Below are 12,226 nucleotides of genomic sequence, written 5' to 3'. Positions count from 1 at the left end.
AGACAATTCTTTAGGGGAGGTTGGGGATAATGAATTAGTTATAGGTGTGGGCGTCACATTTCTGAAAGAATCTTATTATTTATGCATTAGGATTTGGCTAATTATTTTCTTGAGAAACACTAAGGCTTAAATAATTTCAATATAGACATGCAGCAAGTATATATAAAGGAAATACAATTGAACATATGGTTATAATACTGTATCTATAGATAGGCAGATACAAACACATATATACAGAGAAAGAACATGTATATACACATACATATACATATATATATTAATACACATACATGTAAGTTTTATAATAGAAAACTTTTATATAAATTTACAACTGAAAGTGACAAGTACAGAAGCAGCTCATCTAAAAATAATCTTTTTCTTTGACATCTTTGTTAGTTTGTTCACTGATTGCCCACTTGCCATTCAGGATATAAGTGACAGGAGAAAAGGCACAGGTATACTCAGCCCAGTGCCTGGCTCCTATAGGAAGCATTTGTTAACCAATGGTTCTGCTTTGGTTTATCTCCTTCTCTCCCTTGATTCTTTCCACATCCCTTCTTTTCTGCCTTTCTTTCTCTTGAAAACTTAGTGGGATGGACTCTGACCTTATAATGGACAGAGCCCATGAAGCCTGAAAATTAACCTGTATGCTTCAGCCTGAGGTCTTGCTCAGACAACTTCTGATAGTAAATGTTTTGCTTGCCTAGGCCACAGAAAATCTGAAAGAAACAAATCGCAAATGGGATATAGTCTTAATGCAAAGAGGTGATGGGGTACTCTGTAACAAGGTAGTGAACTTTATAAAAAGATAAGTGCATTGTAGTGAATTCAAGTGGAAATTGTGACATTATGTCGGTTCCTTTGCCTGCAGAAAACGGAAAGGTGTGATACATTTTAAAAGCTCTTTATTCAAAATGTTTAAAATAGAGTTCTATATTTGTGAGTATAGAATGTCATCTATCTGAAAACTACTTTTATGTAGACAATCTCACTCCAGCAGTGAAAAAACAAAAGACATTTCTGAACATGAGATGGGTGTAGCCGTGTGCCTCTTAGGTCATTTCTTTTATTTCCCACATGTTTATTTTTGACATCTGTTTCATCAATAGTTACTTGCACTGTTAATTAGTGGTAAAGAACACAATTCTTAAGATACTAAACCAGTGAACGGTTTGGGATGTAATTATCCTTCAGTCTTTTAACTAGCAACATATTCAGAACCAATGAATTAACGCCATAATCCCATCCCGTTTCTTTGATTTACCCATGTGGAAAATTATGCTGTAATCTGTCCCTCTACTTAGGCTCTAATTAATGAAGTTACTCTTCTGTGTTTTTCATTATATCTGAAATAAAGCCTAGCTGCTTCTGGACACACCTTTACAAACCTACAGCAGGCTTAATTAATCATCAGTAGTGGATCTGAGGTGTTTGAAGGTTTATAAACCATCGGCATGGTCTTTCTGGGGGAAACCTTTTTCAAGTCCTCTTGTGCAGGGTGGGGAGAGATCCAGCCAAGGAAAGGATTATGTCAGTGTTTTAAAATAACTAGAATTTCTTTTATACAATCAGTGCTTTTTGCTGATAACAATGCTTAACCATATTGGCTCAACAATATTGCTTTAACAAAATAAATAAAAATAGATGAAAGGAAAAACTTATTCTTTTTGAGGAGAGGCCCCCAGCACAAAGAAGTAATAAGTATTTAAGGATATAGAAATACTAATTACCCTGATTTGATCATTATACATTTTATACATGTATCTAATTATCACACTGTATCCTATAAATATATACAATTATTATGTATCAATTACAAATAAAAGACCTTTAGAAATAAATTTTATTTTATTTTATTTTAACCACTGAGCCACATCCCCAGGCCTCTTTTTTTGTTTTTTATTTTTGAGACAGGGTCTCACTAAGTTGCTTAGGGAAAAATAAATTTTAGAAAATAATAAATGAAAGAAAAATTAGTTATTTAAAAAATAAATAATAATTTTTATAAATAAAAATTATTATAAATAATAATATTTTTAATAAATAATAATTTTTAATTTCTTAAGGTAATTATTTTTGAAATATTTAACAGTCTCATGCTTTTTAGAAATCCACTTAAATTTGACTTCTGAGCAGTTTCACAGGAATGTACGTTTCATTGTTTAAATTACAAATATCCTAATATGTTCAAAAATAAGAGATAAATAAATTGCAGAATTTCAGCAATGATCTTCTTACATCCTGGGAACTGACCCAGCAAATAGTTTGATGAGCAATCCAACTGCAGCAGTGGGGTGCCAAGATCAACTTTTGGATCAGATTCTGGTAGTATAGATGGTATGGGCCTCTAATTGGCTTTGCACGTGTTTTGAAGTCATTCAAAGCACATGGAAGATGTGGTTTTAAAATCCTCCATAGCTTTTAAAACGATGACATTTTCTAAGCCCAGAAGCTAAATGACTCTAAAACCATTTTGTAGTTCTAAAATGAAAAATGTAGTTGAAAAATGATAGATTTGATTTTCTTAAGGAAGACCACTAGAGGTCATAAGAGATCTTGGAAAGAAACAGGTGCTTTGTTTTATACATCTGAATAAAAAATAAAATCTAGTTGACATAGCCTGTAAGTTCTCTTACCCCATGTTGAGACAGTGTTCACGTAAAAGAATGGTTTAACAAGAACATACTGCATTCTTTTTTTTTTTATCATTATCTCTGAACTGGATTCTCTATGAAATTTTCATTGATTTCTTAAAATACACACACACTTGAAATGTATTTCTGGAAATTAAAATGGCAACAGAATTACTCTTATAACAGTACATTTTTAAGCCTAGGTAATTAAGTGCAAATCCTCTCTGGATATGTAAAATGATGTCAGACAGGAAAGTGGAGGCTGTGCCAATATTCAGAATGTGAAGGTGGCCTGTTGCTGCTGTCCTTACTGTTCTGAAATGTGAACTTTCCATCTGTGAATTTGTAGTGGTTTCTTTGCTGGCAAGAAAGCAGTGTATACCTCTCTGACTCAAGAGAACCTGGCCTGTGTATTTTTCCTCTAAGATGGCAATTATGTTGTAGAGCAGTCAGGATGCTGTGGTGATGAAGCAATCTTAGAATCCATTTGTCACCAAGAGACCCTGCCAGGCTATTGGGAAGAGTTCCATGGTGTCTGCGACATCATGATGCCCTTGTACATCCTGGATAACTGACTTAGATGAAATGATGAGTTTGTCCTTCCTTCTCCTAGCCTTACAGGAAGTCAGTGAGAGGCACCAATCAAATTATCTTTAGTATTGCTGTATCCTGGATTTAGAAAACACCCATTCCCCAAGTGTCCTTAAGAGCCTATTGATTTTAGGGTTTGGATTCAACTCCATTTTCATATGCATGATATTCAGAGTCTCATGGATATTTGGGTGCCTGAGAGAGCAATATGCCTTTATGAGAAGGACCTTCAGTCTCTTCCAAACAAGTTAAAATAAAATATTCTAAATTTATTATTCTAAAATATTCTAAATTGATTTTTTTTTACAACTGCATCACTACTCCTTCGAAGCCATTCTGAATGGAAGACAGAAAGGAGCATTGCTTTTTACTCAAATAATTGCATTATTTTTATTGTATTTTAGGCAGTTCTCATTATTGGAATGTTTTGTGGCACTTAAATGGTGGGTACCTGTATAGCATTGTGGTGCCAAATTCACGGTGAGACCTGATTCTCCTCGTGTTTGACTCCGACAGGCAGTGCTTATCGCCTGAAATCACTCACATTTACACATTTTATTGCATGAATGATTTTCCATAGCTGGGGTGTTTTGTTTCTGTAGGGCTGGACTTTGTCATATGCCATTTGAGACTTTGAGGCTGATGTCATACTTTATCATTAGCACTTGGGCTGATGCAAGATCATAAATTATCGATTACCCCAAGGAATGCATTTAACAGACCAAGTTCCTTTCTAACCATTTTGGGCAAGGGCTTAAGGGAGAGACTTCAGAACTCCAAGATTTGGATGTTTTCTTCTTATTTTTCCCAGAAGATTTAGTATTGAGGTCTGATTAGGATATAGCTGTGTTAATGGGCTGTGGAAGGCGCATGACTAGGTTTAGAGCCCTGAGTCTCTGAACTGATTTTTATATTTGTAGAGTAATATGTGTGTGTCCATCATATAAATAAAATCCAGTGGTACACTTAATTTTGGCATCACATCATCCTTATGAATAAGATTTTGAATTGTTTTCCCATTATGCAAAATAATTAAGCATTGATGCAACCTTTTAATTTTGGCAGTGTTTGAGAATAGACTTGGCTATTCTCTTCCAGAATCTTATTTTGCACTATATCATTAAGGACTCTTTTTACAGAGATAAGCCATCTCCTGTTAGGAATAGCTTTTTGGCAGGTTAAGTGAGAAGTGAGTTGTTCCTGGAAGGGAGCATGGTGTTCTAGGTTTTCCCAGCTGAGTTTCTAGGGCTCATACAGAGGACAAATGCCTGCTAAGGGCTGACTGTGAGCAGAGAGCAGGCTCAAGCCTGTCATTTGTGTCACTGCATTGCATCCTTGCAGCTATCTGTGCCCCCGACCATTTCATAGATGAGACAACTAAGGCTTAGTGTTGAAGTAACTTTTCTGGTTCCTCAATTGAAAAAGCAAAAGGGCAAGTGGTCATAAATACATGGGCAAGTTGAACTACCAGTATGGGACTGTGGGTTCAGAATTTGCATATGTATCCCCTGAAGCTTCATGATCATACCTCCTTGGTGAAATTAGTGTACATGGGACCCTCAGCAAGGTCTTGGCCAAGGTAAGGGTCTTGTTCTTGTTGACTGTTGCTGCTATACTATATACCACAGGACTGCTACAGAGCAGTCTAGAAAGCACATTCCCTGGTTGGGAAGGTGCCACGCCTTGGCCATAAGAAATTAACACCAGAACCAGACAATGTATATCCAGTGATGATCCCAGCATTGGGTTCTTGGGATGGGAGCATAGGAAGAATAGTCACTGGAGGGAGGTATGGAGTTGAGCCTTGAAGAGTGCTGGAATTTGGGGCAGTCAAGGGAGTCAGAGCACTGAAATAGAGGCAAGAAAAAGGGAAGGTGGTAAGGTCCCCTTCTGGGGACAATAAGTAGGTCATGTCATTGTTGGCCATAAGGGTGGGAAGATGGAGGCAAAGGACTTTGTGCCCCTCTCAGAAACAGTGGGGAGCTTGCAAATATTTCTAAGTAAGAAGGTGAGGTGAAGAAAGCAGAGTTTTAAGATTAGCAATAGAGGATGGAATGCCACTGTTCATACCTGCCAGTAGGAAGCTAGCACAGTGACTCAGCCTTCTGTAATAAGAGACTTTCTTGCCCCACCCACTGACTGTGAAGGTTCTGTATTTGTTCTTATTGGTTGTTTCTATCCAAGTAATAATTGAGGTAGTACAAATAATGCTCATATGTGTTCTTTGTAGTTACTTCTTTTATAAAAGATGAGAAGTATCTGTGGCAAAGAGAGGTTAGGTACTGTGCCCAGAGTCACAATGTGGAAAGGCAGGATCCAGACCCAAGTCAGTCTGGCTCTCCAACTCAAGCTGTGATCAGTACATTGTATTTTTTCTCTAATCTTTTTAAAAGAGCAACCAACAAGCCTTTGCTGAATTTATAACAGGGCCTTGATATACCCAGCTACAGATGACCCTGGTAATTTACAGAGTAAGCACATACCCACATAAATATATGGGCACATGGTCAGGGACAGCAGCTGAGGTACTCATACTTTAAATGCATAGTTGGTGCTTGTTTCTGGCTCCCTGTCTGGGCCTCACACCTAAAAATCCACTGATGACCTGGCATGATGGAATGAGACTGTTGGTGGTGATGACATCACAGCTAGGTTGATTTAAAAAAAAAAAAAGACTCTGCCTGGATAGGGATCCTCTGCTGTATCTCTTTCCAGAGAGTTAACAAGAGATTAACAAGATGAATAGCAGCAAGGTGGGTGTCCCCAGGAGAGTGAGCAGAGCTTCATTACCTTCACCATCATTTTCCCCTTCATAGGAGATGCAGTAACAAATGGTACCATGGGCCAATGTTTGAGAAACAGATAAACAAGGTTAAATGCTCTTTTTCATAGTGCTTCTCAGAGTCTTTCCATAGGTAACTATGACATTCCAAGAGGTGACCTGTAGGAAGTTATTGTTTTAAGACACTGTTTGTTTTTTTCCCCCAACACTGAGGATTGAACCCAGGACCTTGCACATGCTAGGTAAGTGCTCTTTCACTGAGCTACGTCCTGAGCATTGAATTCTTTATGGGGACTTGGAAGTCATGCTGATGGTCCTCCTTGTAGTCATCTTGTGTGCATGTTTTTTTTTTTTTTTTTGTATAGTGGTCTGTTTGCTTGCTCCACTGTGAACTGTGAGAGTTTAAAACCAGAGACCCGGTTTTAAAATATGTATTTATTCCTTAAAGATACTGCTTTTGATAAAAATCAACATCATTTCAATAGCTGAGCCAGTGTCATCAGACATAAAGATTTCATATTGGGAGCCAGGTGAAGATTTTCACTCAGATGATTTAGTTTAAAGTATTTATATTTGGGGAGTAGAGTTGTGGAAGAGTAGGGGATTTGTTCCAGCAGGGGCTGGAGGAGTTGTGACAGGATTGTCTGGATGATGACCTGTGGCCCCTGAGCCAACCACTCCCCTCTCAACTGTTTTGCTTCCTGCTGCCAATTTTCCAAAGGAGTGTCAAAATAAAGGAAGAGTTTTGAAGTGCATTGTCAGTTTAGTATATTGTGTGTGAAGGCAGGACTTAAGTCAGTAAACCTGAGCTCATGTCATGGTTCTGCTGCCAACTATTTCTGTCATCTGGGGCAAAACATTTCATCATTCTCCTGAGCATTGCTCGCCTACATCTGAAATGTGAAGATGACATTGCCTACCTCCTGGGGTTGCTATGAGAAGAATAGCAACAGAGATAATCTGGATAAACCCCTTTATGTATATATTGATCACTCAGTAGCTGGAGCTATGGTTAGCATCAAAGAGAACATACTAGAAGATAAAATGGGACAATGAAATGGCAAAATAATGAAATAAGGGGGTGAGAAAAAAAGGTCAGTAGCCCAATCAGATATACAAGGAAAAAAAAATAATACACATCTGAAACATTTTTACAGGGAAAAGTATAAGCATATCCTAGACAAGCAAAATGTAATACCAACAAGAATGTAATAAAAAGTAGAAAGGAATGTTAAGTAAAACAACAAAATGGAGTCTAAAAGCCAGCAATGAGCCTGGTTCTTATTCCCATGACCACCACTAGTTGTCACTGACCATGGAATTCAAGGTGGGGGTCCCCAGGATGATGTGCAGGAGATTTATCACCTTCACCATTGCCCCCTCACCAAGAAGTGTATGAATAAAAGGAACCATGGGCCAATGTTGGAGAATTATAAGGTATAATGTATAAGGGTGACACTCCAGGAAGGGCCCTGTAGTAGGTTATTGGTTTTAGGCATTGTAATTCTTTATAGGGGAGGAGAATGGGATTCTGGGACAGTATCATAAAGTAGTGATCCTTGAACACACTTTGGAAATGCTGTCTCCTGCTGTCATTTGGCTCATGACAAATACTGTTCTACTGTACACACTCCAACACACTCACTGTGCTTTCTCTGCCTTAATGACCCACCCCACTCCAGGTCTTGACATAGCTTCTTCCCCCTCTCTTCATTCAGGACTCAGCTCACATGTCCCTCCTCACAGATCTTCCCTGACCATTCGACTCTGTCACTCTTCATTCCAAGGCACATAGCATGATTTGAGATGTTTGAAATTATCAAAATGCTTCAAGTTTGTCTGTTTCTCTCATGAGAATGTTGGTTAATTTCATGAGACCATTTCTGTATCCTTGGTTCTTAGAACATGGGCTGGCACACATTAGATGCTCCATTGATGGAAAAGATGAAGAAAAAAAAAAACAAACACTGAACTGAAGCCTTTCCCTTTTAAACAGGGTGGAAGACCATGACGATCTCATGCCAATATTTATGCACTATGACACTGTTCTGAAGGAAACTTACGGTGAATACTTCCTTGCTGAACTGATAGAGGCCCAAGATGAAGAGAATCATGCCGTTGTGTGTGAGGTTAGTGACTCGTCATTCTGGGAAATGCTCAGTGAGAGAAACAAGAGGCATGAGTTATGTTGCTCCTGGACTTGAAGAGGACCCTGAGAGCTGACGTGCCCTCCCCGTCCCCATGACCTTCTAGGTGGTTTGCCAGGACCGCTTCTGAGCTGGGCTATCACCCTCTCCACAGGGTATTCCAGATACCCATAGATGTAGATTCTTTGTTCTAACTCTAGAGGGAAGAGTACGAAAAGAAAGATCCTCCAAGGGTATTTAGAAGGGATTTCTGAGAGCCCCAAGATGTCAGAGATCAGAGGTCACAAACCAGCATTCTGCTGACAGGTAGAATTTATTAAACTTAGGACGTGATTAGTTTTTAACTTTTTGTTTTTTATATAATTTCGCAAGAGAATTTACATGTACCTAGGTTCCCTAGACATTAACATTTCCCCCATTTGCTTTGTCATTCTCTTGTTTGCTTTCTCTAGTCTGTCCATCTACTTTTTCAGAACCATTTGAGAGTAAGTTGCAGACATGATGCCTCTCTACTTCTAAAAACTTTAGTGTGTATTCCCTAAAATACAAGAACTTTCTCTTACATAACTCATAACCACAGTACAGTGATGAAAGTCAAGCAATTATGATTCCTACAATCCTTTTATCTAATCTGCAGACCTTATTCAGATTTTATTGACAGTTCCAACAATGTCCTTTATGAAAAAGTAAGTCCAGGTCATTCATTGCATTCAGGTGCTGAGTCTCTCCAATCTCTTTTAATCTGAATAACTCCCTGGTCTGTCATTATTTTTCATGACAATGACAGTTTTGAAGAATACAGGTCAGTTATTTTGTAGAATGTCTTTCATTTGGATTTGTTCAGTGTTTCCTTATGATTTGATCCAGGTTAGATATGATTAAATTTTGTTGAATTAGTGGCTCACACAAAAATTAGGAACTTACACACATATATGTATATATGTGTGCATGTGTGTCAAAAATGGAATTTCTAGCTTTTCTGAAAAAATAAGACCTAGTGTTTGGACCCTTCAGTTTGGCAGCTGCAGACACAAAGGGCCACATTTTCTGAAAAGACAGAGAAGAAAACTCACAAGCTAGCCAGTCTTAGTATGACCAGAGGCCCCAAGATTTTCTCTTATCCTTGACCCACCCCTGGAAGCATCTACCAAGTGGGGGGATGCTTTCCTTATGGAATTACAGCTACCCCAAGCTATTCCATTTGAGGCTTTAGAACTCTCAAGAGTTGAAAATGCTGAAACAGGGAAAATTGCGGGGTGCTCAATGGCAGGGAGAAATTGTCTGAAAAAACTTGGGACTTTTGGCATCTTGGTCATCAGGGAGTGCATGTTGGCTATTCAGTGTTGGGAAGAGTAGGGCCTTGAGTGGATCTTCTTCTCATGCCATGGGTCACATGAAGTATATGAGAGCAGTGGTACTCAAAGTTGAGTCTGCCTAGAAATTCTTTCTTGGGCTAATGAGCCCAAAGATGACTGGGCTCCACAACAGCATTTCTGACTCATTAGCTCTGGCAAAGGAAGGTTTGAGAAGCTGTATTTCTCACAAGTTCCAGACTGATGCTGACACTCCAGGGACCACATATGAGAACTCTGTTAGAAGGAATGAAGTCTCCTGTGAATGGTTTGCCATTGACTTGTGTGCGGGACCTCACAAGGTCAACCTTTTGTTGATAATTTTAGGGTCAACTGGGAAAAAAAGAAAGCAATTCACAGGTGAGCTAAGATGTTCTCCTTGCATCTATGGGAAATATAGAGGTCATTCTTTGGAAAGCCCTTTCAAAAAGTTTTATATAAGTTGGGGGCTGGGGTTGTGGCTCAGTGGTGGAGCGCTTGAGTTCAATCCTCAGCACCACATAAAAATAAATAAATAACATAAAGGTATTGTGTCAAACTACAACTAAAAAAATAAATATTTTTAAAAAAGTTTTATATAAGTTGGACTGAAACTTTTTTTTTCAATAAGATAATCTTACTTTGAATGAATTTTTGTGCTTGTCTTTTGCACACAATAATTAACAAACAGGAATAGAGCCCTTTGTTTGCTCACACGTTCTGTTCATTCATAAAATCCCAAGGTTCAGATAGATGACCACATATTATGTTTTTGTTTTCAAATGGATGTTTGGCTTTCATTTCAAAAAGAGAGACTTTGTACCAGTTAAAAGATGAGAGTATAGCAGTTTTATTTCTAGGATGATATTTAAAAGAGATTCATCATTCTCCATACACTCATTTCATTTACTAAGACTGTTAAGAACTATTTAAATACTATCATTTTTCTTTTTTTTTTTTTTTTTTTTTTTTTAGTATTGGGAATTGAACCCAGGAGTACTTAACCACTAAACTACATCCCCGGCCCTTTTGTTTGTTTGTTTGTTTGTTTGAGATAGGGTCTTACTAGCCTGCTTCGGGCCTCCCTAAATTGCTGAGACTGGCCTCAAACTTGTGATCCACCTGTCTCAAGCCTCCCAAGTCAGTGGTATCACAGGCCTGCACCATGATGCCCAAAAAAGAATATTACTTTTCTTGAAACTTGAAATCAGAAGTTCTCTAATATGTATGACATGAGCAGTCTGTGGCTTCCTCCTGCATCAGGGGTTCTCAAACTTGGCACACAGGAGAATCACCTGGAAGGTTTCTAGATTTCCCCATGTTAAAAAACTTTGGATCCAGAATACATGAAGAATTCTTACACCAAAAGAGACAAATAAAATAAAACAATGAACAAGATATGCCAAATGACTCAAATAGACATTTCTCCTAAAGAAATAAAAAAGACAAACTAGCAATAAGCATATGAAAAGATGTCATTCAACATCTTACTGTGTCAATAGGAAAATGTAAATTAAAACCCCAGTGAGCTACTACTTACTTTATCTTTACTAGGATAGTTATAATTTTTTTTAAAAAAGGATAATAACAAGTGTTGGAAAGGATGTAGAGAAGTGGGAACCTTTGTCCTATTGCTGGTGGGATTATAAAATGTCACAGCCGTTTTGGAAAACAATCTGTCATTTTCTTCCAAAGTTAAATATATACTTACCCATTCCACTCAACGATCCTGCATCTAGAATTGAAAACACATTTTCACCCAAAGACTCATCCACAAATGTCCATAGCAGCATTATTTATAATATCCAAAAAGGAAAAGCAATCCAACTGTCCATCTACTGATGAATGGCTAAACCAAATGTGGTACATCCATTCAATGGAATGTTATTAGGAGATGGAAAGCAGTACTGACACTCGCTACAACGTATTTGAACCTTGAAATCATTATGCTAAGGGAAAAAATAGACATAAGGACCATATATTGTATGATTGCATTTATATGAAAGCCCAGAATAGACAGGCCATAGAAACAAAAAGCAATTAGTGGCTAAAGGTAGAGGGGAATGGAAAGTGACCAATAATGAGTACTGGTTTTTGTTGTTGTTGTTTTTATGGTGGGTATTGTGGATGAAAATATTCTAGACTTGAATAGTGGTTACAAACAGTTATGAATATACTAAAAATTACTGAGTTGTATACTTTCCAAAGGATTATCCACTTCAATTAAATCAATCTTTTGGTGTGGGACACAGTCAGAATTTTTTAAGTAAGTTTCTTTCTTTCGGTTCCACACCCCCCACCTTTACCCCCACCCCAACCTTCGACTTCCTTTTGAGACAAGGTTTTGCTATTTTGCCTGCCCAGGCTGGCCTCCAACTCATGGGCTCCAATGCTCCTCCTGCCTCAATCTCCCATGTAGCTGGGAATTAGATGTTTAGATAGATATGAGCATAACTTCCTGAAGGTGAAAACTGGCCCTCCGAATTAGTTTCTGAGGTCCTACATCAAAAGGATTTTAATTTTAATTTAATTTTTAATTTTTAAAAATTCTTTCATACTTGGATTTTTGCCTTAACCTTTAAAGCATTTTTTTTTCATATATTCCTATTCAGCTTTTGGCTCCAGGCTACTGAGAAAAGGAAAGGTCAAAAAAAATTTGGGCCCAGCAGTACCACTTTGGAAAATCATGTTTATATACAATTAGGGGGAAAAGAGAGAGACTTGAAATGATTCCTGCAAACC

The 12,226-nt window shown here is 37.9% G+C and overlaps 1 protein-coding gene across 5 annotated transcripts in view; it reads left to right on the top strand.

Moving 5' to 3' along the window:
• The window catches only part of Cfap61 (cilia and flagella associated protein 61), a 251,648-nt gene that overhangs the window by 26,668 nt on the left and 212,754 nt on the right, over positions 1-12,226 (top strand). For 4 of the 5 annotated variants that reach the window (XM_021723124.3, XM_005320425.4, XM_040275760.2 and 1 more), the window contains one exon: positions 8,003-8,135. In XM_021723124.3, the coding sequence (XP_021578799.2) occupies positions 8,003-8,135 (133 nt within the window). Of the gene's footprint in view, positions 1-2,169; positions 6,249-8,002; positions 8,136-12,226 lie in introns of those variants that run through there. The other variant, XM_040275761.2, reaches the window with a different exon arrangement.

The sequence above is a fragment of the Ictidomys tridecemlineatus genome, chromosome 5 (genome assembly GCF_052094955.1).
Source record: "Ictidomys tridecemlineatus isolate mIctTri1 chromosome 5, mIctTri1.hap1, whole genome shotgun sequence".
Taxonomy (NCBI): domain Eukaryota; kingdom Metazoa; phylum Chordata; class Mammalia; order Rodentia; family Sciuridae; genus Ictidomys; species Ictidomys tridecemlineatus.
The sequence above is the reverse complement of the archived record's forward strand: the minus strand, read 5'-3'. Positions and strand labels throughout refer to the sequence as shown.